At 43.0% G+C, this 22,253-nt stretch overlaps 1 protein-coding gene across 8 annotated transcripts in view; it reads right to left on the reverse strand.

Moving 5' to 3' along the window:
* Positions 1–714: 714 nt before the first annotated feature.
* LOC126428074 (fasciclin-1) overlaps positions 715–22,253 on the reverse strand; it is a 603,451-nt gene continuing 581,912 nt past the window's right edge. For 3 of the 8 annotated variants that reach the window (XM_050089961.1, XM_050089960.1, XM_050089957.1), the window contains 4 exons: positions 21,840–21,984; positions 18,093–18,122; positions 10,299–10,531; positions 715–4,236 (listed from right to left, as the gene is read on the reverse strand). In XM_050089961.1, coding sequence (XP_049945918.1) covers positions 10,314–10,531; positions 18,093–18,122; positions 21,840–21,984 — 393 coding nt within the window. In that variant the 3' untranslated portion in view covers positions 715–4,236; positions 10,299–10,313. Of the gene's footprint in view, positions 4,250–10,298; positions 10,532–18,092; positions 18,123–21,839; positions 21,985–22,253 lie in introns of all 8 variants that reach the window. The other 5 variants (XM_050089964.1, XM_050089963.1, XM_050089962.1 and 2 more) reach the window with 3 other exon arrangements.

The following is a 22,253-nucleotide window of genomic DNA, read 5'->3' on the forward strand; positions in this document are numbered from 1 at the left end:
TCAATCTCCCTTATGTGCCTGTCGACTGGCCAGTGCAGCTCTACCCTGATTACTTGTATTCCACTGAGGGTTGACCACTATCGTATTAACATTTTTACACTTACAAATTGCTTTCTTCAGTCCTCATATATTACTGTCTTAGTACTAATGGGTACTGGAAACTCTTACCTCCAATACCATAGTTGCCTCGTCTCTTTTGAGATTTTCTTTCCTTTTTGTCTCTTTGATCTAAAACATCGTTTCCTTTTTGCCTAAGTACTTCCATTAAATTAATGCGCCTTACATAGATTATAGTATAATCCTATTTATTCACTGTATCCTGAACTTAAGTCGATCTGGGATACCTTCGTATTCTCAAATAAATTGTTATAACCTATGTTTCTGATTTCCTACACGAGACCTCCCTTTTCTCGTGCAGTTTGCTCCACATTTTTACTTACCGTATAATTAGAGCACGATCTACAAATTTCGGTGTACTCGAACGGCATTCCATTATAGTAATTGCTGTCTGATGCGCAGGGATCTGAAATCACTCTTTCTTTGACATACCTTGTGATCAATGTTTTGTCTAGTGAGCATACGAGCGGAAAGAAGTGTGAAACTTATCACAGTGCAAGTTTCACGAGAGCTCAGCCAGTGACGAGTAGGAAGTACGTGGGGGGTAGAAGGGTCGGGGAGAAGACCCTGTCTGCCATAAACGTTCCAAAGTCTGGCTTGTGTGTCAAGTTTCACTTTATTTTGGTCCATTAATTTTTAGTTTACACAGTTACAGGTAAAGTTACGTGACCTCAAACTGACCCTCAGTGAAACAGCACAGAGCCCACCGTCACGAGTGTCCGAGTTGGCAGATTAAAAACAGCTCGCATTTCAGTCTGCGGCTTCCGTCACCACAACAGCAGACATCTCCGGGCTACTGGAAAAAAATTAACAGCAGCAAACACTGACCCGACTGTGATCTTACAGTAAGTAGATACATTTGTTGTTGCCTTTCAGTAAGCACAACCGAGCTTCATGATTACTGAGAGCAGATTTGAAAGCTTAATTACAATTACACTTTTATTGACTTGCACAAAAATGAGGTTCTCTGCCCCTGATACAGAAGAGCAACAGTTTTATGATACAATTTTTCCACATTTTTATTGACAGTACAGTTTTTTAAAACTGCTAGTAATTAATCAATAATATGAAATAAATATTGCTAAATTTTGTGTCAGAGTTTCTAAGCTGTATTTGGGCATACAATTTGTACTTAATCAGAGCATACAATGAGATTCACAATCAGAACTAATCACTTTGGTGTACAATTATAAGTCACACTAACATACACACACAAAGTCCATAAATAACAACTCCACTGGCAAACAATATTTATTTAAAGTAACCCACGAGATTTTTCGTAAACCTGACTCTAAAACTTATGAATACATTTTCTGAAGCTGAGCAAACATTTTTGAAGTATCCACGTATTCATACTTCAGATGTTGGCTTCCAGTTAGCACCTGGAGCCACGTCGCTCGGCTATAATTAGTTTGGATAGTGATGACAGTCCGGTTCTAATAGCTCTGTTCATTAACTGCCACCCTTATTGCTGACACATTTATCTCGGGCTTATATTTAAATTGTAATGATAATGTGTACAGGAACGGTATTACTAAAAATTAATTGAACCTTTTTATTTTTGAACGCAGCTTATTTACTCGCATTTGTTTAAATAGTTTCTCTCGTACACGTCGAGTACGATCTTGCTTACGGCATTATGTAAAATCCGAGTTTTAATAAATGAACTGTTTGACAAATAGAGTTAGAGAATCTTTACATTCTATACCACGAGTGTGCCTCAGAAATTCTTCTCAAAGAAACAGTCGGAAGGAGACGGAGACGGGTTACCGTTTGCTCAGTCGCGACACGCACGGCAGCAGTGCCTCGCATCTTACTACCCACAACACAGAGCATTAGAGCGCACGACAGGCTCGGAGAATGCACACGGAGACTGACGTGCTAACACGCCGACATTCTAGTGCCGTAAACACCGAGCAAATTAAACTTTGGGACACAGTACGCATTTACAAATGTACATATATGCGTTAGTTCAAAATATATCAATGTGGCTCCAGTGTTAAGATGTAATCCTTTTAAATGATACAGTTATTCACCCGTATCTGTTGTAATCGTGAAAGATAAAACTTTATATTTAACAATTGCAATTCACTTCCTTAAAATAAAGTATATTAGAGTGAGAGTACTTTGTTCTCAAAAATTATTTCTTCTTTCTAAACCTTTCACTATGCATTTTTAAAAGATTTACAATCTATCAGGGATACAGACTTAACACATATTTTGGCAGATCAGTTTTCTGGTAGGTGAAAATTTCTTCGACTACTCGAGGAAACTTGGCTGTGTGCAGTTTAAAGTAAGTAATCACTAGCTAACCAGCACCTCGAAAGAAAAGGATGCCCGAGCTCGACGAGAAAGAAGTTTCCTGCCAGTACAGAATTGCAGACGGGGCAAGTCGTTGCCGCGAGCTCTCGTGACGCGGCTCGAGGAAACCTCTCTTCCCGGTATCCTCCTGTATTGTTATTGGTCTCCGGGAGGATAAGAAAATGAGTTTAAAAACATTTTAGGGCATCCTGCCACTATGATATGTGCACGTTCTACAGCAAAACCAGGCCCAAATCTGAAGCTTTCTATGGAAAACATCTGTTACATTCGCGCAGACTACTTTGGTCACCAGAAGTTGCCCGGCTACGTTCTGGCAGGACGCTCTTCCTACGGGTCAGAATTTGACGCAATACCCTGCACGTGTTTACTAAATCTATTGCGATAGGGAAACGGCGTGGGTAACAGAGTGGTGTGGGTTAGTGCCGTACGTGGAGTGTGTGCTAAGTTGAGGGTGTATTTATTTTCTTCTTATTGTCTCTAGAACGAAATCCAGATTTACGAGATGCACAAATATTGGCTATCACAATACTAACAAAAAGATTCTTTTTCTGCTATTAAAATGTGTTAACGTGTGAATCTCTCAGAATCCGATATTTTGAGCAAGGTGTATCCTGCACAAATATGTTACAGTTATGCCTAAAATATTCTTTGCATTACATTTAATTCTGCAGCACTAACCCTTGTACTTTTGAGATATGAAAAAGTAATTCCCATCTGATTTATCATCTTTAGCATTACAAAGAGGCAGCTATAGTAATCTTACTCACAGCTTTGACAATATCACTTTATTCTTGTCTACATAGCACTGTTTTCTTAGCCTACAATGATAAATAACCTCTGAGACAATAGACTTTATCTTCGAAATAAAATCTAAAGCATACTCTGAACACTTACACCTACAAATCAATTCAAATGACTCTTTGTCAGTTCTTTTTAGGAAATGCACACAAAATTAGTTCATAACTTTAAAACAAAGCCACATGTTTTCACTCAATTCAAAGATTGCATATACATATAGGTTTCCTTTACTGATTTTTAGGAATCCAGTGGTAGATTTTACGCACTACGTGTCAGACCTGACTTCAAATAAATGGCGTTTCAGCTGACCTTACACTGAAGTCTCTTAATGGACTAGATGTACACTGCAACAGAGCCTACTTCAGCATAAGATACCATTATTACACTTTTGAACACACACAGATTGAAAAAAGAAAATAACTCCATAAATAGGTTAGGTTACACCCCCAAACGGAATGCTTGTATGACTGAATATATTTAGTAAGGAATGAGGAATGGAATGCAGAACTGGAAAATTTGTTATGCCTATAAAATATTGAGGATTACCTAACAAGGAGATTAAAGGAATGCCAAAAATCTGAGGTCGCATTAAGAGACGACGGGTCCTCTACTCGAGAGAGCAGCAGACCGGAACTGAGAGTGAACTTCTGTCGGTGTGTCACGTGGGATCGTCTCACAGTCACAACACGACAGGCTAACAGTAGACAGAAATTCTAAGGAGAACACAATACAGTTTACACAAGTCACACATTCAACCGAATTAGACACGTAATAGTCCACAGTGTGCCCGAGAAGCCGGAACGCAGTCCGTCAGTTCGGCACGCGCAGACGGCTGCGTCTGCCCGTCTCTGTGGCGGCGGTCCCGTCCCGTCCCGTCGCACCGACACGGTGACACTGTTCACTTCGCAGTTCTCGGGCAGTCTGCGTCTGGCACGGAGCCGGAAACGGGCGGCGTCTCTACTCTGGAACGAGGAGATCCCAGTTGGCACTACGCGGCCTCTGAAATATAGAACTGATCGTGTAGGGTAATTACGGTAATGCGTACCTCACATTAAAATAAAATGTTTAAGGCCGAGTCAAAGACCGAGTGGGCTGGTCTGGGTACAAGGCCTTCAGTGTCAAAGAATTAGATGATTATTATTATTATTTTGTGATTTTCCTCATTACAGAGGCTTATCTCCAACATAATAATTTACTTGGAAATTACAATACAAGCAATAAATGTTCTTAAACTATATTTTCAAAATATCCCTCCAGGTGTTTCAATCTTGTGTGTCCTCTTCCTCTGCGCCCATTCTCCTCATTATGTGCTGTACAATTTGGAGCCAGGTGGTCATAGGTCACCCTCTTCTTCTTCTCCGGTTCCCACTCCAGTATCAATTTTGGTATTCTGGTCTTCTCCATTCGTCCCTCCAGGTGTTTCAATCTTGTGTGTCCTCTTCCTCTGCGCCCATTCTCCTCATTATGTGCTGTACAATTTGGAGCCAGGTGGTCATAGGTCACCCTCTTCTTCTTCTCCGGTTCCCACTCCAGTATCAATTTTGGTATTCTGGTTTTCTCCATTCGTCGTACACGCCCGTACCACTGTAATTTCTTCCTATCCGTTGCGTCGTATATTCTTTCTTTTATTTCCATTCTCCTTATTATTTTGGTGTTCCTTATCTTTTCTTTTCTGGAGATTCTTGCCAATCTTCTCCAAAAGTCCATCTCTAGAGCTTGTAATTTTTTAATGTGCTTCATGTTAACTGTCCAGGTCTCCGTTCCATACAGAACCGCACTCTCTAATATGGATTTGTATATTAATTTTTTAGTTCTCCTCATTACATTCCTGCTCCATAAGACTGAGTTAAGCATTCCAATGACCCTCCGTCTGCTACTAATTCTTTTATTGATTTCTGACTCTGATTTTCCCTCGATTTCTAAAATGGATCCCAAATAACAGGAAGTATTTTATCTTTTTGATTTTCTTTCCTTCAATGTATAGCTCATCTGAATCATTACTCGGGTACTCAGTTTTTTTGGTAATTAATCTTCAAACCCCAAGTTTTATGTTCTACTGCTAGTTGATTGAACATATAGTTAGCATCCTCCCCATCTTGTGCTACGACTACTTGATCATCAGCAAACAACAAATGATGTAGGTAAACTCCATCTCTTATTTCTAATCCCATACTATATTTACGAGACCATGTACTAAGGCTAATATCTATATAGATTTTAAATAATGACGGTGACATGGGACAGCCCTGTAAAAGGGCCTTTGCTTGTTCTAAATTACATAATTGACCAAATTGTGACGGGATATATTGGATCGAGCCACATTTTCAACTGTCACAACATATTCATTACTTTTCAGATTCAGCTTATCTGAATAGTTTGCACTGATATCATTTCACTGCATTTAATTTATTTCCTAAATCGAGGAAAATAATCTATTTTTGAAAATAAACATACGGGGTGTCCCACTCGAACCTCCCTGATTTCGAGGACCTGGGAGAGGAAAACCACAGTACCTATGACAATGAAAGATGCACCACGTTGTAGACCGTCTCAAAGAATTTATATTCCCGCATCAGAAGTGCCAAGTACCGTCGCCAGAGTGCAGCACGGTCGCACGAAGTGAAAATGGCGACTCCACAGCAGTGTGCGCAGAAACGAAATTGCCGATTACTGTGCAAAGAAATTATTGTCGTGTCTATGAATGTGATCCACCTGATGTGAAAACATTTAAGGAATGATATAGGAAGTTTCTGGCAACAGCAAGTGTTCTGAAACATTCTGGCGGTGCACATTACGGAGTTTCAGAAGAGACAGTGGAGGACATCAGACAGACGTTTTTCAGAAGCCCACGTAAGTCACTTCGTCAAGCATCTAGGCAACTCGATGTACCTAGATCGACATTGTATCGTGTAGTTCACCAGTGTCTTACAAAGTGCAAATTCTGCAACACGTGACGCCCAACGACAAACCACGCCGACGACAAATTGCTGCGGATATGCTGCAGCGTATTGATACGGATGCCAGCTTCCTGGAAAGATGTTTATTCTCAGATGAGGCAACCTGTCATCTATCAGAAAGGGTTCGTAGGCATAATATTCTGATTTGGGGTTCACAAAATCCAGACGAGGTCACCAAACATGTTCGTGATAGCCCTAAACTAAACGTCTGGTGCGGGCAAATGCAAGACGAGACTGTTGGACGGTTCGTCTTTGCAGAACAAACAGTGAATGGGTCAGTGTATCTGGACACATCGGTCGATGACTGTTCACAAGTTCCCAGATAGGAAATCTCCCAGTCGTCAGATCGGACACGGAGGACCCACTGCCCGGCTACCGCGTTCACCCGACATTATGCTACTCCATTTCTTTGTGCGGGGATTCGTGAAAGACTGCGAGCACGCGACCAAAGTGGACAATATTCCTACGTTGCGATATCGTATCACTAATGCGATTGCAACAATAACAGAGGAAATGTTCCATACAACTTGGCAAGAAACTGAATATAGACTCGATATTCTTCGTACTACAAATGGTTCACATGTAGAGGTGTATTGTTAATAAATAAATAAATTCTTTGAGATGATCTACAATGTGGTGCACTTTCCATTGTCATATCTACTGTACTTTTGTTTCCCGGGTCTTTGAAATCAGGGAGGTTTGAGTGGGACACCCTTTATTTGGATAGATAAAAAATGTACTCGCCGAGTTGCAGTAGAAGAACACACGTATAAATAGTATTAAACAGGGTAGGAAAAACAGATTGCTACTTACTGTAAAGAAGAAATGTTAAGTTGCAGACAGGCATACTTAAAAGACACTTATGTAGAGCTTTCAGCCACAGCCTTCATCAGTAAACACACACACACACACACACACACACACACACACACACACACACCATTCACATACACAAGCACACCTCATAAGTATGGCTGCCAACTCCAGCATCTCAGGCTGGTATGCGACTATCACGTGGGATGCAAGCAGCAATCTGGAGGGGGCAGAGAAGGGGAAGGGGAACAGATAGTGGTACAGACGGGCAGAAAGACGACGACTGGTGGAGTGTGCGGGGATTAGAATGCCAAAAAATGCAGCATCGAGAGGTTGTGGAGTAACGGAGCAAAAATGGAGAAGAGCGTGGTGAGTGCATCGGTGGTGGGGGGGGGGGGGGGGGGGGGGGGAGACGAGAACCGTCAGAGAAGGTGACAGGACGGAGGCAGTCGAAACTGTCACGTGGAGGGCGTGGGGACAGTAGGTTACCGTAGGTCGAGGCCGGTACAACTTCGGGTAACTCCCGTCTGCGTTGTTCGGAAAAGCTGGTGGCAGAGGGGAGGATCCGGGCGGCTCGGGTAGTGAAGCGGCTGCCGAAATCGAGCACGTTACATTCGGCCGCATTTGTGCCACGGGGTGGTCTACTTCGCTCTCGGCCACAGTCTGACGGCGGAAGGTCGGTCGACAGTCTTACCGGCACCGAAAGCCGTGCGGCGGTCGCAGCGGAACTGCCGTAGGGCAGACGGGCCGTCATCTGACGGGGTAGGATAAGCTCGTGACGGGACTGGAATAAGAAGTGCGGGGCGGACGGATCGGGCAGGTGTCGCATGCGGGTCTCCCGCGGGGATACGATTCTCGTGGCGAGAGGGTACGTCCGGAAGCGGCACGGGGACGGAGTACGACACCGTGGAAGTCGGGCGGGCGACAGGACGCCACTTTACTAGAGTTGGGAAGAATTTGGGGTAGGACGTCCCCCCATTTCGGGAACGGCGACAAGTAATGGGAGCCCCGGCAGAGGGTGCGGTTCGGTCGTCCTGGTCCGGGACGGTAGTGGGTGACGGAGGGGGCACTCCGCCGCGGCCGGTTCTCGGGGACAGTGCCCGTACGTGGACGTCTAGGCGAGAACTTCGGCGTAGTAGGCGAGGGAGTTTTTGTCACCGTGATACGCAATCATCGGGTGGCCTCAGTGTACGGGAAGGAGTTTCCGGTGCGAAGTGCGGCTACTCTCAGCGGTCGGTGCGTTTAATGTGGAGACGGGAGGGAGGTGGCACGCAGGGGTGAGGAGGACCAGGTCAAGTAGGTGTGCGGCTGTGAAGGAATGGAGGAACGGTGTCTCGGCCGTGAGTACAGACAGTGAAGATATCGTCAGTGAACCTGAACCAGACTAGGGGTCAGGTTTTTTTGTGTGTGTGTGTGTGTGTGTGTGTGTGTGTGTGTGTGTGTGTGTGTGTGTGTGTGTGTGTGTGTGTGTGTGTGTGTTTTTTTCTGACAAAGTCTGTGGCCGAAAGTTAATGTGTAAGTGTCTTTTTAACTGTGCCTGTCTGCAACGTAATGTGTCATTCTTACAGTAAATATGTGTCTCTCTTTTCCGTACACTATTGATATTCCAATCTGGGGTTTCCACTGTTTAGATATATAAAACTTCAATAGAAGAGGAGGATGACTGAAAGCAGACAAATTTTGGGCTTCAGTGCTAACCTCAACAAAAGGTACCAACTCTCTCGTGAGAAAAACTCCATAAAATGCACTGGTGCATTTCGGTGATCTGTGGCAGCAGTCTGACGACGTCACGACCCGATCGACACGCAGTTTTGCTTGCCGATCTCGTTCGATTCTGATAAGCGGTTGAGCCTCTGACGGTGTCTCCGGTGTTAGGAGGTGAAACGTGCCTTACGGCACGGCCTAATGACCGCACGACTAAACCACAAATGTAGACACTGGCTGAGACAACCTACACTGTACGATTTAAGTATTATAACTGCATATATGCTCGACTATTTTTAAATACGTTATCTTTTCCACGACTTTTGAGAAGGGAGTAAATACTGAAACGAGCTTACAGTTCTCGATATCTATTCTACTCCCTTTCTTAAACGGCACGTACTCTAATCTGTACGAGAAGATACCTCGTGAAAGTGGTGCCTCAAATATATGGCCGAGTATAGTAGCCGTATCGGGAGGACGTGCTTTTATATTTTGCTTAAAACATTACAAACCTCGTGAGGATTTTTTCAATTAAGAGAGTTAATTAATTTTCCGATTTCCCTGGAAGAATTTGGAGTAATTTTGAATCGACTAAATGCTCGCGGTACCTACTGTCGCATATATGGCGAGGATTTTCCTTTCGAACTGACAGTATAGAATTTTTTAGTTACGTTTACAAAGTGATTCTTAAAGAGGCTTACAATCTATTTGGTGTCACGGTCTATTTGGTATTATCTTTAATTACTACATCATCTCGTTCACTGACAGACTTTTGCATTTCCCTTCTGATTCTGCTCCTGACTGTTTCGATTTAATTTTCAGATTTACTAATCTCTGACATTATAAGTGAGCTTTCTGACTATACCATTCTTCTTAATAAAGAGTTATATATTCTGTAATTTGAAAGCAGTTGCACATCTGTTCTTATCCGTCCATTTTGTATACGCACGTCTTTCTGCTATGTTATCCTTTCTTAATATCTACTGCTTTTACACACAAATGGCACCGTACTTCACATTCACTGGGAGACATCCATTAAAGGTTGAAATGCATTAAATTTGTAATTTACGTTGCCTCGTATACCTAATTCCAGCTGGCGCTTTGCAGTTTCCTTCGAGGTAACTGTTGCGACTTAATAAATTTTATAATGGTTCCATTATACAGGGTTTGAAATGACACTTGTTGTAAACTAAAAGGACTAATTCTATCTCCCGCTTCAAATAAAATGGCAGATCATTAACATAAAGGTCTGCGATTAAAGCCTGCAGAACCTCTCTTCAGTTTCTTTCCGTGACGTTCCAATGTGAATTACTTCGACAGTCTGATGTAGCTTCCTGTATCTGGGTTCTTAAACGAGAACTAAAGTGGGCATACTCGAACGCTGAATTTCAAAAAATTACACTCTTTGACTCAGATTTCATTAGTGACTCATTCAGATTCCTCAGAGGGGTCAAGCTGCTGATATTACAACATTCAACAATTTTGTTACCCGTTCAGTGAAATAGCTGACTCAGCAAAGTGACAAAATGTAAGTGTCTTCTATTTTTTTTTTTTTCAGCCCACTACACTCTCTCGAGTCGTACGTACCTTGCCGAGTGCCCACTAGTGCAGCAACCACCGGACGGTGGCGAGCACGACGAGGTGAGCGGACGCGACGACCGCGAACGACGCGACCTGCTGGCCGGCTCCGTCCGGGCCGCCCACGACGATGTCGCCCTCTTTCATGAAGACGTAATCCATTACGTGTATGATGCCATTCGTGCACTCCACGTCTGGCCGGAAGATGTGGATCCACTCGCCCTGCCACTCCACGTAGTAACCTGCAGGAAGCACAGAGTAAAGACACGGTGTGCTCTCTCGTGACACCGTCTAAACATTTTGAGTTTAAATTTGCACCTGAAGGTATTTCACTTGTAATGATCATCTGTGAAAACAACAGAAAACAAATACGATTTCTGGTGTGAAATTTGACTGACCGTTTTTCTTACGGGTCGTAGGAGCAGCTTTTGTGACGGGGGAGGTCGGGTGGTAGGATACTCGGCCGTATTGAGCAATTTACTAGTGACAGTGAAGTATGTTTTCATCTTACATACTGTGGCAACAGCTTATCTCGACAAATTCTGCGAAATGCTGCTGTGTTTGCAGTGTGGGCTCCTTGTTTTGCTCTTTTTCCTTCTTCTGTGAACATTATTTTTGATTTCTTACCTTTTCAGCATATATACCTTTCTGAATTTAGTATTTACTTTTTAAAAAATCTCCAATTTATTCCCGATTTTTGGGACTTTTTTTTTTTTAAGCACAGGTCTCAATTTCTGTTACTTGAGTTAAAGTTAATCCCTTTTTTGTGAAAATACTGGAACTTATGTTTAGCTCTGTACTCACTCATTCTTCATTTTCTTAGCTTTGCTGTTGGCACCAAATTTTGAGTATATATTGGTATATTAAGAATCAGCTGCATATGTCATCTGTATTGCATTAATTGTTTCTCTTGAGATTCTTTTTTCTAGTATTATAGTACAACGTGTTTCAGAGGACGATTGCGACCTTTTGCAGAATGCGTATCACTTTAAGGTTGGTTTTTTTTCCCTTTCTGTCAATTAGTCCCCATCTTTTCACTGTGTTCCTATTTCCTTTTATAGGTCCACTTACAACCTGTTTCCTTTTCCTTCCTGGCTAGGAATCCTTTCATCCATAACATTTTTCCTCTGATGCTGCTTCACTCTGTTGTTCCTTCTCTTGTGCTGCTTCTTTGTAAATCCATCTTGAACTCGGCATCTTAATGACTGAGATCTGTTTGGTTATTCTCTTGTTATCAATTCCATACAAATGACCAAATTTCTTCTAGGTGTTTCTGCTATGCTTCCTATATTCCAAGAGCTTGGCAGTATTTTGATTCCAATTCTTATTTTCTACATCACTAGTTCACGGAGCTTATATTTTAATGCTAGCTAACCACTTGCACGAGAGTCACTGATGATTCGCAGTCCGCAAATATTTGACGTTTTCCTTTTTTTTTAATTAAATAATACTTCCCACTAAAAATTATGGAGATTTTTTTAAGCGTTTAGTTAGTTCTATAGAGACTGTTAAAACTGCTTTGGTGCCTAGCATCTCCAGACTTTGCCTTGCACTACCACATTTGTTAAACTTTCTGAAAGTATAGCAGAATTGCCAGCAAATGCCAAGCAAATTACTTTGAAAACTTTGTTTTTTCTTGCCAGTATTACTGCTGATATTTTATGTTTTGATAATTTTCCATTTGCCCCTGATTATAGTGTAAGAGGATTGGAGATGAACTATCCCATTGTGTTACATCTATATTTACATCAAGAAGTTTTGGAAAACTTCATTTAACTTTCTTTTCTTCTTCATCATTTTTTTAAGAGCCCTCAGGTAAGGTACAACAAAAACTCCGGCATTGTAGAACAACTCCAAACTAAAACAGGATCTCTTCATTGTAATAGAACAGATAACAATCAACATAGCTGTCAGTACATACTTCAGAGATGTAAGAAATGAAACTCAATGTGCAACAAACTTTTCCTTTTTCCTAGATATCTCACTCATTTTCATTTTTTCTGAGGAAAGAAGAAATCATTTATTCGCATAGTTAGGTGGCTGTGAATTTACTTTTTCTTTCAAAATTCAAGAATGTTGTTTTGTTTTAACAGCAGTTTAGTTCTAAATAATTATTTTTCTCATTTGTTGTTAGCTGGGGCAAAGACACCTCTCCCATTATCCTGTTAAATTTCCATATTAAGAATATATTTATATAAATAAATTTTAAAAATCTCTAGCACCTAACCAAATTTTGCTAATTCGATTTTTATACTGATTTTGATAAGAATATATTAATTTACGTCTGGCACGTCGTACACCTCCACAACTGAGTGGTCGGTTCCCTGTAGTGCCACAGACTTTCCTCGGTGGGAGGTCTAGACTGGGGTGCGTTCAGCCTCGTGATGCCAGTTGTGGGGCTACTCGACCGAGTAGTTGTGGCTCCAGGTGACGAAAACTGGCAATAGCCAGGAGAGCAGGGTGTCGACCCAAGCCCCCCCCCTTCCGCGTCCGTACTACATTCGACGGTGCCACTGTCAGAGGACGACATGTAGATGGACTTTACTTTTATGTTTACATTTACATTCAATATTAATAACAGGCATTCTGTTATAAGTAGTAACTACTTACTTGAGAACTAATTACTTTAAAATCAATAACATTAACAATTAAATAGAGACAAAGGCACAATTACTTCTGATCAATATCATTTTCTAACGCCACGGAGGTACGACCACAGTGTCTCGTTTGCAGTACTTTGGTCATGTTTTATCTTTTGTTTAAAGTGTAATAAAAAAAGTTGTTAAAAATAGGTCGTCGGGTTACTTCAGTGGAGTCTGTAATGAAAAGTGTTCGTGTGTCGTAACCCTTCGTGTACAGTTATATGTCAGCATTTATTTTCGGTAATTAGGATACAGTCGTACGAAACACTCTCGGACTTCTCGCAACGTCAGTTCAGGGTAAAACATCGAGCTTTCGACAATATCCACAGTCGACTTCATCGGGAGCAACTGACTGTCAAAATTGCTGTCGCGGTGGTGTTAGGTGCCTCAAGGACAGTTTCCGAACGGTCACAGATGAAGGGTTTCTCACACGTTGTTCTTATTTCTACAGCCTGTTTAATTATAGAGTCCCAAAATGTGGAAGACGGGGAAAAAGCTTTTGTTTTTTCAAATAGTGTTTTACGATCGTTTGCGAGTCTGTGCTCGGCAATCGCAGAGTTCTCCGATTCTCTATTTTTAATATGCCACTGGTGTTCTGCAAAGTGGTTGGAAATGCTGCAGACAGACTAGCCGATGTAACTCCTTCTGCACTCAAACACGGTGTTGTGAAGCCCGGGAATCCTGAGGCTGAGACTGTCCTAAGCAGACGGTAGCATCTGCTTTATCTTCTTAGGCACTCGCAAAAAGCGTCCGATGCCTCGTCTTCCCGGGACTCTTCCTTTTTTGCCAGATGTAGTGCCGTGAAAGGGGAGGAAGGCGTTCGGTGGCTCATCGTGTGAAAGTCTGGCATTTTTACATTTCCTTTACTCTGAGAGCCCGACTCGATATTCCGTGACTCGTAGCCGACCTTTCTGAACACGTGCTTCGAATGATTAATTTCGGAACAGAAGTGGTCCTTGTCGGAAACAGTTTTCGTCCTGTGTATCGACATATGTAAAGCTGCTCTCTTCTCGACACGGACGGTGAAAACTCTGGGCACTGAGACTTAAATCGGTGTGCGTCGGCTCGCGGTACACTGTGTGGCCGAGGGGGCGATTCTCGTCGTACCGGAACACCTGAAAATGGCAGCCTTTCTCCTTTCTCAGTCTTGACGGTGTACAGGATATGTGGATGTGTGTGGTTTTATTGAACATTTTGATGATTGTGCAATAAATTTGGCTCCTCTTTGTTCATCTTCACCAACACATTTATGGTCTGGCCACAGGGGTAGAAGCTCTTGAGCACTTCCAGGATCGTATGAAAAGCATTCACTCAGATATCCAGTTCACTATCGACACAGAGAAAGAAGAAAGGCTGCCGTTTTTAGACGTCCCGATACGAAGAAAGTCGGGTCGGAAGGATGCCTCGGCCACTCGGTGTACCGCAAGCTGACGCACGCCGATTTACGTCTCACTGCCCAGAGTCCTCTCCATCCGGTCCAGAAGAGGACAGCTTTAAAGGCCCTAGTACACAGAGCAGAAACCTTTCCTGACGAGGACCACTTCCGTTCCAAAATTAAGTATCTGAAGCACGAATGCTGAGATAACGGCCACGGGTCACGTGATATCGAGTCGACGTTATCTGAGAAAAGAAAGTGTGAAAATGCTAAACGTTTGCGTGACGAGCCAACGTCAGCATTCCTTCCCTTTTGCAGCACTACATCTGGGAAAATACGGAGAGTCCCGGGAAGGCGAGATATCGGATGTATTTTCCGACCTCCTGAGAAGATAAAGCAGATGTTACGTCGTGTTTAGGACAGTCTCGGGCTCAGGATTCCTGGGATCGGTCAGTCCGTCTGCGCCGTTTCCGACCACTGTGCAGAACGTCGGTGACAAATTATAAATCGAGAACTGGAGAACTCTGCAGTTGCCGAGCACAGCCTCACAAACCGTCATAAAATAGTGTCGGAAGAAACAAATGTTTTGTCCCAGGCTTCCATATACTGCGATTGTGTAACTGAAGAGGCCATATAAATAAGAATATGTGAGAAAACCTTCAACTGTGACAGTGGATATAATCTTTGGGGGCCCAAAAGTGAGCTGTCGATGCAGAAAAGATCCGGAGGTATTTGTTGCGATGTTCACACTACGGCAAGATCAGTTGCGCCACCAGCATTGACTCTGGTACTGTCTCGGGCAGCACGTTGCAACTACCGAGCGACTGGAAGGTGTCTTTGGGCTATATGTGGCCACCACAGCAGGTATTTTGACAGTCAGTTGTTGTCGACGAAGAGGACGGTGGGTATCGTCTAAAGCTCGAGGTTTTACTCTGAACTGGTGAAGCGAAAAAAATTCCGAGAATAATTTACACGGCAGTCCCATCACGAAAGACTTCGTTCTTAATTAGGATAAAGCTTGGCAGTGAATTAGTCTTAAAAATTATCATTTAAATTGTCTCTGCATGCAACTTCAGTACTCTGCAAATAAGCGGGGTCTTTTTTTTGTTAAATCAGAGTGTGTTACAAATTAAACAATATTTTAAGCACACAGTAACTCAAATTTCAAAATTATTTGCTTCGCAACTTACTAGACACTGTGTACCTTCAGGAGAAATGTCATTACTGTTGACACGCGTGCACAAGCATGCGCACCCCCCCACACACTATAGTTTTCTAGTGAGAATTTCAGACACCACAATGCACCAACTTCTTAATGGACTGGCAAGTGTATTAATATTAAGCACTGATTTTATGCAGAACAAAATGTGACTCTCCAACTCAATACACGATCGTAAGTGCGAGTGACTGAGTGACCGGAGAGAGCTTTCAGTCCGTGCAGAGGGTACACTGCCCATTTGGCCAATCCTCGACCGGTGCGGCAAGTGAGCGTCGCCACGGCAACGCCACAGTGGCACGTGGCTGGTGTCAACAGACTCGGTAACTGACGAAATACTGTCAGGGAAGGTGTGCAGGTATGTGTGCTGCACAGATTTATACTCGTGTAGTTCTAGACATTTGGGTGCATACTGTGGATTAAATCACTGAAAAATATCATAATATCCCTTTCAATTAATACACTGAAATAGATCACGCATTATCTGCTCGTCTAAAATAAATTCTGTAAGAGTATATAAGATATATTCACAATTTTTTTCCTGCTCAGTTCCTGTAATTTGTTCCAGTGGAGAACTCACTTATATATATATTTAGACTACACTTCATAATCTAATACAGTGCTGTTTACAAAAACACACATACAACCACAGTGCTGTAAGGTGTGACATTGTGGAATGAAACAAAAAGCATTTTCTGGACATACCGTCAGCCTAATTGTGACAAGGAAGGGTTGCATGCACTGGGCCAAAGCTGAACAGAAGCACAAGTTCACAACACTTTCAATCTTTCTTTGTATTTTTGTGTTCAATGAGGTGTATCAAACCAATTCGTACAATGTCCCGAATAAGAATCCCACGCAAATTCCACACCTGTCAGACATCTCCACAAAATACGAAAGTGACGACGAGGTGTGTGTAGAATAGTATTGTACACAGTCGGTAGTTTAATGTCTTGCTGAAGCCTCTTCCAGGGGCATGGGAATTTTTACACTTGTGTATATGACGAAGGGGAAATAGTGGGGTAGTGGTACAGAACAATTGAAATAAAACATCCCATACAGCACGGGTCCAGTTATTATCAGAGAGAAGTTCCCATTTCACATGTTAGTACTAATCTTGCTGTGGATTTTTTGTTTTTAATATACTGTCATTTACATTAAGAGGTTGTGACGAGGTGTTCAAATTTACATAATTCAAATTTTAAGCCGCGATCTGTTTGACCGATTCTACCGTATCGTTTAAACACGTCACACGTATTAACAGATGTCGAGTTTTCTGTGTACAGATTTTATAACGGAATCACAGCTGATGAAATAAAAAACTGGATCCAAAAGTCCCGATTCCACTTCACTTGGAAACCAATGGCAGGGCTCAGTATGTGAAAGTTTGTACTGATCCTTTAAGTTGAGCACAACAGTAAATTTTTTAGGACACGAAGATCTCCGAATTCCCTCTCGCGCGTGTGAACGGCACCGAGGTTTTGTCGGACTCCGTTTTGGGGCTTTCCTTCACTCGAGCAATGTCTTCGTCCCTTTCCGGAGCCCATTTCGTGCCATTTTGCCACTAAGTTTTGTGCTGTAGACTTTGCCGGAGGCTCGGATGAAACACCTCCAGACTCAAACTGTCTCCCGGCACAAACAGTTCCGTGAACATTTCCCACGAATTGTGCTCCGCGTAACACTCGGCAACGGATAAGTGCCATTTTATTGCGAGGACCATTTCGCATCGCATTCGACCGGTCACAAAACACATCTGCTCCTCTCACCGATTCGGACATAACGAGATGACGAAGTACTCCGGACGGAGCACACGGGAGACGCACGCGCTCGGACGTGTGACGGCAGCCGTGCGGTGCGTCGTAATTGAGGTTTCCGGAATTTTCTGTGATGGGCTGTTCTCCTGTTCACTGACGGGCATCAGTTGTGTGTCAGTCTTATAAACATTTCCTGGGAATGTGTATTTACTTTTACACGCACCTATCAGCAGCACAGAACACTGCTCAAATATCGTGCACTTTATACAATTTCATTTTCTCAGACACCTAGGAATTCCTGACAGGTGTAACTCACCAGCAAAATAATCAAATCGCAAAGAGGGTGCTCCAAATTTGCTTGGCAGTCGCGGAAATGAAACACACTGACATGCGACACAGGTACAGCAGAGGAAACTGACAGACGGTGCTCACACACGTGCATTAGGGTTAATGTAAGCCAAAAGCTGTGAAATCTTTACACCTGGAAGGAAAAGCTGTGAAATCTGTACACGTGAAAGATGGAGTGGCTCTTCCTTTCTTTAGGCAGTCAGAGAAGGAAGAGATGCAGAGGTGATTTCTCTGAGGGAAGATTTAAAGCAGTACAATAAGCACAAGACACGTCACACACAAACACTACGTCAAACGAGACAAATTCGAGTAGTTCCACACTCCACAACTACGACAGTGCAAAGCGGAGCTTTCTGGTGCTAAGCGACCCGCAGCAGTCGGATCTACGAGCGACAACGGCTGCGGGTGCACATTTTCACACAAGGGGCAGACACACACAGAGAGGCAGCCGGCTTCTCGCCCACTCACCCGACGTGTATCGCGACTGGTTCTGCTTACCTACAAGCCGAAACAAATTCTCTGTCAACTCAGAACAGTCAGGAAACGGCAAAATACACTCACAGCAACATTTCTAGTAACTAAAAATTTATATGATCACACATTTGCACTTAATGCTAGGATGTTACAGAGAGAACTGTCCAAGTCTCCAACTGAGAAGAGTACACAATACTGCCGGCAGCCGACGACCTGCCTTCGGTCAAATTATTTCTACGACGAGTTACCGAATTGTTACAAAGTTAACCTTCTGCCGTTCACTTCTATGAATATTTATTTCCAGATGCATTTTGACAAGCTTTTTATATTTTTAGTGACAATTATCTGACGTGTTATAAGCACTGGCACACAGTGTTTATGTACGAGAACTTCTCTATTCACGACTCGGGCAGTCTGGAGCTCTTGCGTTAGAGGTTTTTGCTGACGCGCTCCTCGTAGAGGCCGAGTATTATTGGCGCTGTCTGACATCTCGAAAGGAGTCTGGCATTCGGTTGGACACTACTTCAATTTTCGTACCTCATATTGTGGAAAGCATTACCCTCCGTTCTTATGTTTTATACAAAAATAAAAATTGCCAGTAAACTGAATTGTGCACTGACCTTTATTTCAAAAAGCACCAAATTTCACATTTATTCCAATGCTGATTCGTCTCATTATGTTCGTTTCATTCTTTCAGTACAGGGCATTTAGTTCTTCCAATAAATATCATTAATTTCACGACTTTTGTGCGTTGTCCAATTCCAGAGGAGTGGGTGGGGTTGGAGGGTATTTAGAGGACAACTGTGTATAAGTATATGATAAACCTGGGGGTGCACACAATTGAAATGGGTCTTAAGGTTACTTTCCAATATCACACGTCAGACCTCAAGTGCAAAACACATTTTGATAAGCGGCCAGTGAAAATTTTAATCAAATAACTTCTTAATTATTATTGTGAGGAAAATCACATTCCAATTTTTCTGTAGCAATAGCAGGCACAGAATTACTTTCGCATTGCATTTCGTGCCGAGTACACCCTGCTCTACCCGATATGTCGAGCGCTGTATTTTTTCGATTCTCTAGTCCATTTTGTACGCCACTTTGGTGAATTCTTGTCAACTGTTGCCCTTAAAAGTCGACATCTACTCTCGTGGTCTCTTTCAGAAAAAGTGAACTGCTTTGAAAGGTTTCTGAATCATTTGTCTTGTACCTTTATCGTAGGTTTGCGCTGCCAGTGACATTGTACCCGTTGTTCTCATCCACAGTACGACATTATGGAAAACTTCCACCAGGAACCGATAGCACTGTTGTCTCATTAACTGTTTATACTGTACTTATTCTAGCTCAATATTTCTTTGACAGACTTTGTACGAATATAATAATGAAGAAAATTCTGAGATTATTAAGTCACACAGTCAAGTTCTTCTTGTGCTATTGAGAGAGTTGAAACATGATAAAATTTGTATAAAAATGTTGCTTTTCTAATAGTGTTAATTTTTCTTTGGGGGCGGGGGGGGGGGGGGGGGGGTGGAGGTGGAGGTGGAGGTGGAGGAGGGGGTGGCAGGTGGGGGGAGGTGAAGGAGGGGGTGGCAGGGCAGGGAAGGGCAGCTGAAAACTTTATGCTGGACCAGCACTTGAGCCTGCAACCTCACCATTCGTTAGCAGTACAATACTTATACCGACTGAGCTATCCGAGCACAACTCGTGACTCACCCCTCACTGAGTTACTTCCACCACGACCTCGTCTCATACCTCACCAATTTCACGGAAGTTTTCCACCGTACCTCGACGGACGAGGATTTCTCAGAAAAGTATATGTGAATAAATGACTAACGAGTCTAGGGGACTGTTTCCAGAATAAATATTTCCCTCTGTAGCAGTGTCAGTGGCATTTAGAAACATCTCGAGGCACTTTAAGCTTTGAAGTTGGATTCCGTGTCGTGTCAAATTGGCTCAGTTCGTAATGGCGTATCCCGTGCGAGGCTTACTTTTGGGTTCGTGGCTCGAGTACAGAGTGGAAGTTTTCATCCTGGAAACAGACCCCTAGGCTATCACTAAGCCGTCACTCTGTGATATCCCATCTCCCAGGAGTGCTTGTCCAGCAAGCTATCTGCGAGGCCTGCTGTGAATTTTGGAAGATAGGAGACAGGGGGGGGAGAGGGGGGGGGGGGGGGGCTGCACAGCTCATTAGGTAAGAGCACTGCCCAAAACACCCCTGTCAGTCCAAAAAGTTTCGAGACTAGTTTAATAAAAAATATGGAAAGTGATTTTAATGCCTCAAGTTTTCTACATAGCCTCCCACAATTGAGTACAATGCACAGAACATTTGTACAACCGTATCGAAATGCCAGAAAAGTCGTTCTTCGGGACGTTCAGTTAGTGCATCACAGTGGTTCTAAATAACAATGAAAACAAACAATTATTGATAAAATTATTTAATTAGATGGATAAAAAAATCTACTCGCCAAGTGGCAGCAGAAGACACGCATAAAAGACTGTTGTGATTGGCAAGCTTTTGGTGCCAGTGGCTCCTCGTTGTCAGAACGGCTGAAGGGGAAGGAGGAAGGGTGAAGGAAAAGGACAGGATAGGTCTAGGAGAAGGGGAAGATTTTGAGAAAGCCACCCAGAACTGTGGGTCAGGGGAGACTTACCGTACGGGACAACAGTCTGTCTTTCCTTCTCATCCTGTACGGTAAGTCTCCCCTAACCCGCGGTTCTGGGTAACTTTCTCAAAATCTCCCCTTTTCCTAGACCCATCCTGTCTTTTTCCTTTATCCTTCTTCCTTCTACCTTCCCCTTCAACCCTTCTGCCTGAAGGAGGAGTCACTGGCTCCAGAAACTTGCCAATCGCACCAGTCTTTTACGCGCGTGTCCTGCTGCCGCTCGGTGAGTAGATTTTTCATCTATCTAATTAAATAATTTTACTGTACTGGCTTTAATGTCAGTTACGTCATAATAGTGTCGACCCTTTGTGCGAATTTCAGTACTTTCTCATTTTTTGGCAGGTTCGTATTGATAACGCAGTTTCTCGTCACCTGTGACAATTCTATTCAGAAATAATTGTCCACACTGTGCATTTGGATCACATCGCAGAAGGTGTCTGCACGTCGTCGTCTGCGTTCGAAAGTCGAGGTGTGCTCGTGACGGACTTTGCTCGCACACATTTTTCTTTTTCAAAACATTCTCAAACACTCCATTTAGAGAAGCTGCGACTCCCGACGTGACGACATCGGCGCACTACGGTCGCACGTCGTCTACTCGACACTGCCCGCTCGCAACTCGGTGGCCGAATGCGCGTCTGTCATTTACGGTATCCAGCTGGCACTGCAGTTACTGTGCCGGTGCGACCGGTAAGCCGGGATCAAAATTGGCCCCGGAACTTCGCGGGCAGACGGCGTAGGCCAGATACCTAGAACGAGACCCCGTTTTAACCTGACGGGAAGTGTCAAAACGCTTCACCGAAGAGGGAAATTTTCACTACAGAACACCGAAAAGATTACAAACGACAGAGGACTGTAGAAAAATGATGATTACAAAGTGAACGAGAAAGGGGGAATTAGTAACGGTACACTAAAAACACAGAAAAGTCACACGTGCACATCGAACCACAAGGAACGATGAGGGGTAAAAGAGAAAATCGTATGCAGATACTGAGGATCTGTTACAGGAGTGAATGTTGGAAAAAGACACAAAGAATGTTAAGAAAAATGTTAGCCAGCTGAAAGAATTGGTTGTCCTTACTCTTTTCGGTCTCCCTAACCCTCAGCCTGAGGTGGTCCCGCATGGTGGGCAGCACGGACGAAGTGTTGGAGGCGAGCTTCTTGAGCGCACCCATCGTGTACACCCGGTCTGAGATCACCAGGTGTCTCTCCAGGATCTGTTTCACCTGCAAAATAAATACAAATACTCTACAAACGGGTGGCAACACGCCTCACTACATTTCACAGTGCTGCCACATTAGTTCTGTTTTTAGTACTACAATATTTTTAAAAAGGATAGTAATTCTGAATTTACTATAACTTTTTATATTCACATCTTTTGTGTTTTTATTGAAAGGCGTAAAAATTTGATTGCAGTTGTTACATATTTGTACATGTTTGTGGTACAAGTTCTTACCAGGTAATTTATTTCTGATTAGTAGTGTGTCTTAAGACG

The sequence above is a fragment of the Schistocerca serialis genome, chromosome 12 (assembly GCF_023864345.2).
Source record: "Schistocerca serialis cubense isolate TAMUIC-IGC-003099 chromosome 12, iqSchSeri2.2, whole genome shotgun sequence".
In the NCBI taxonomy this organism is placed as follows: Eukaryota; Metazoa; Arthropoda; class Insecta; order Orthoptera; family Acrididae; genus Schistocerca; species Schistocerca serialis.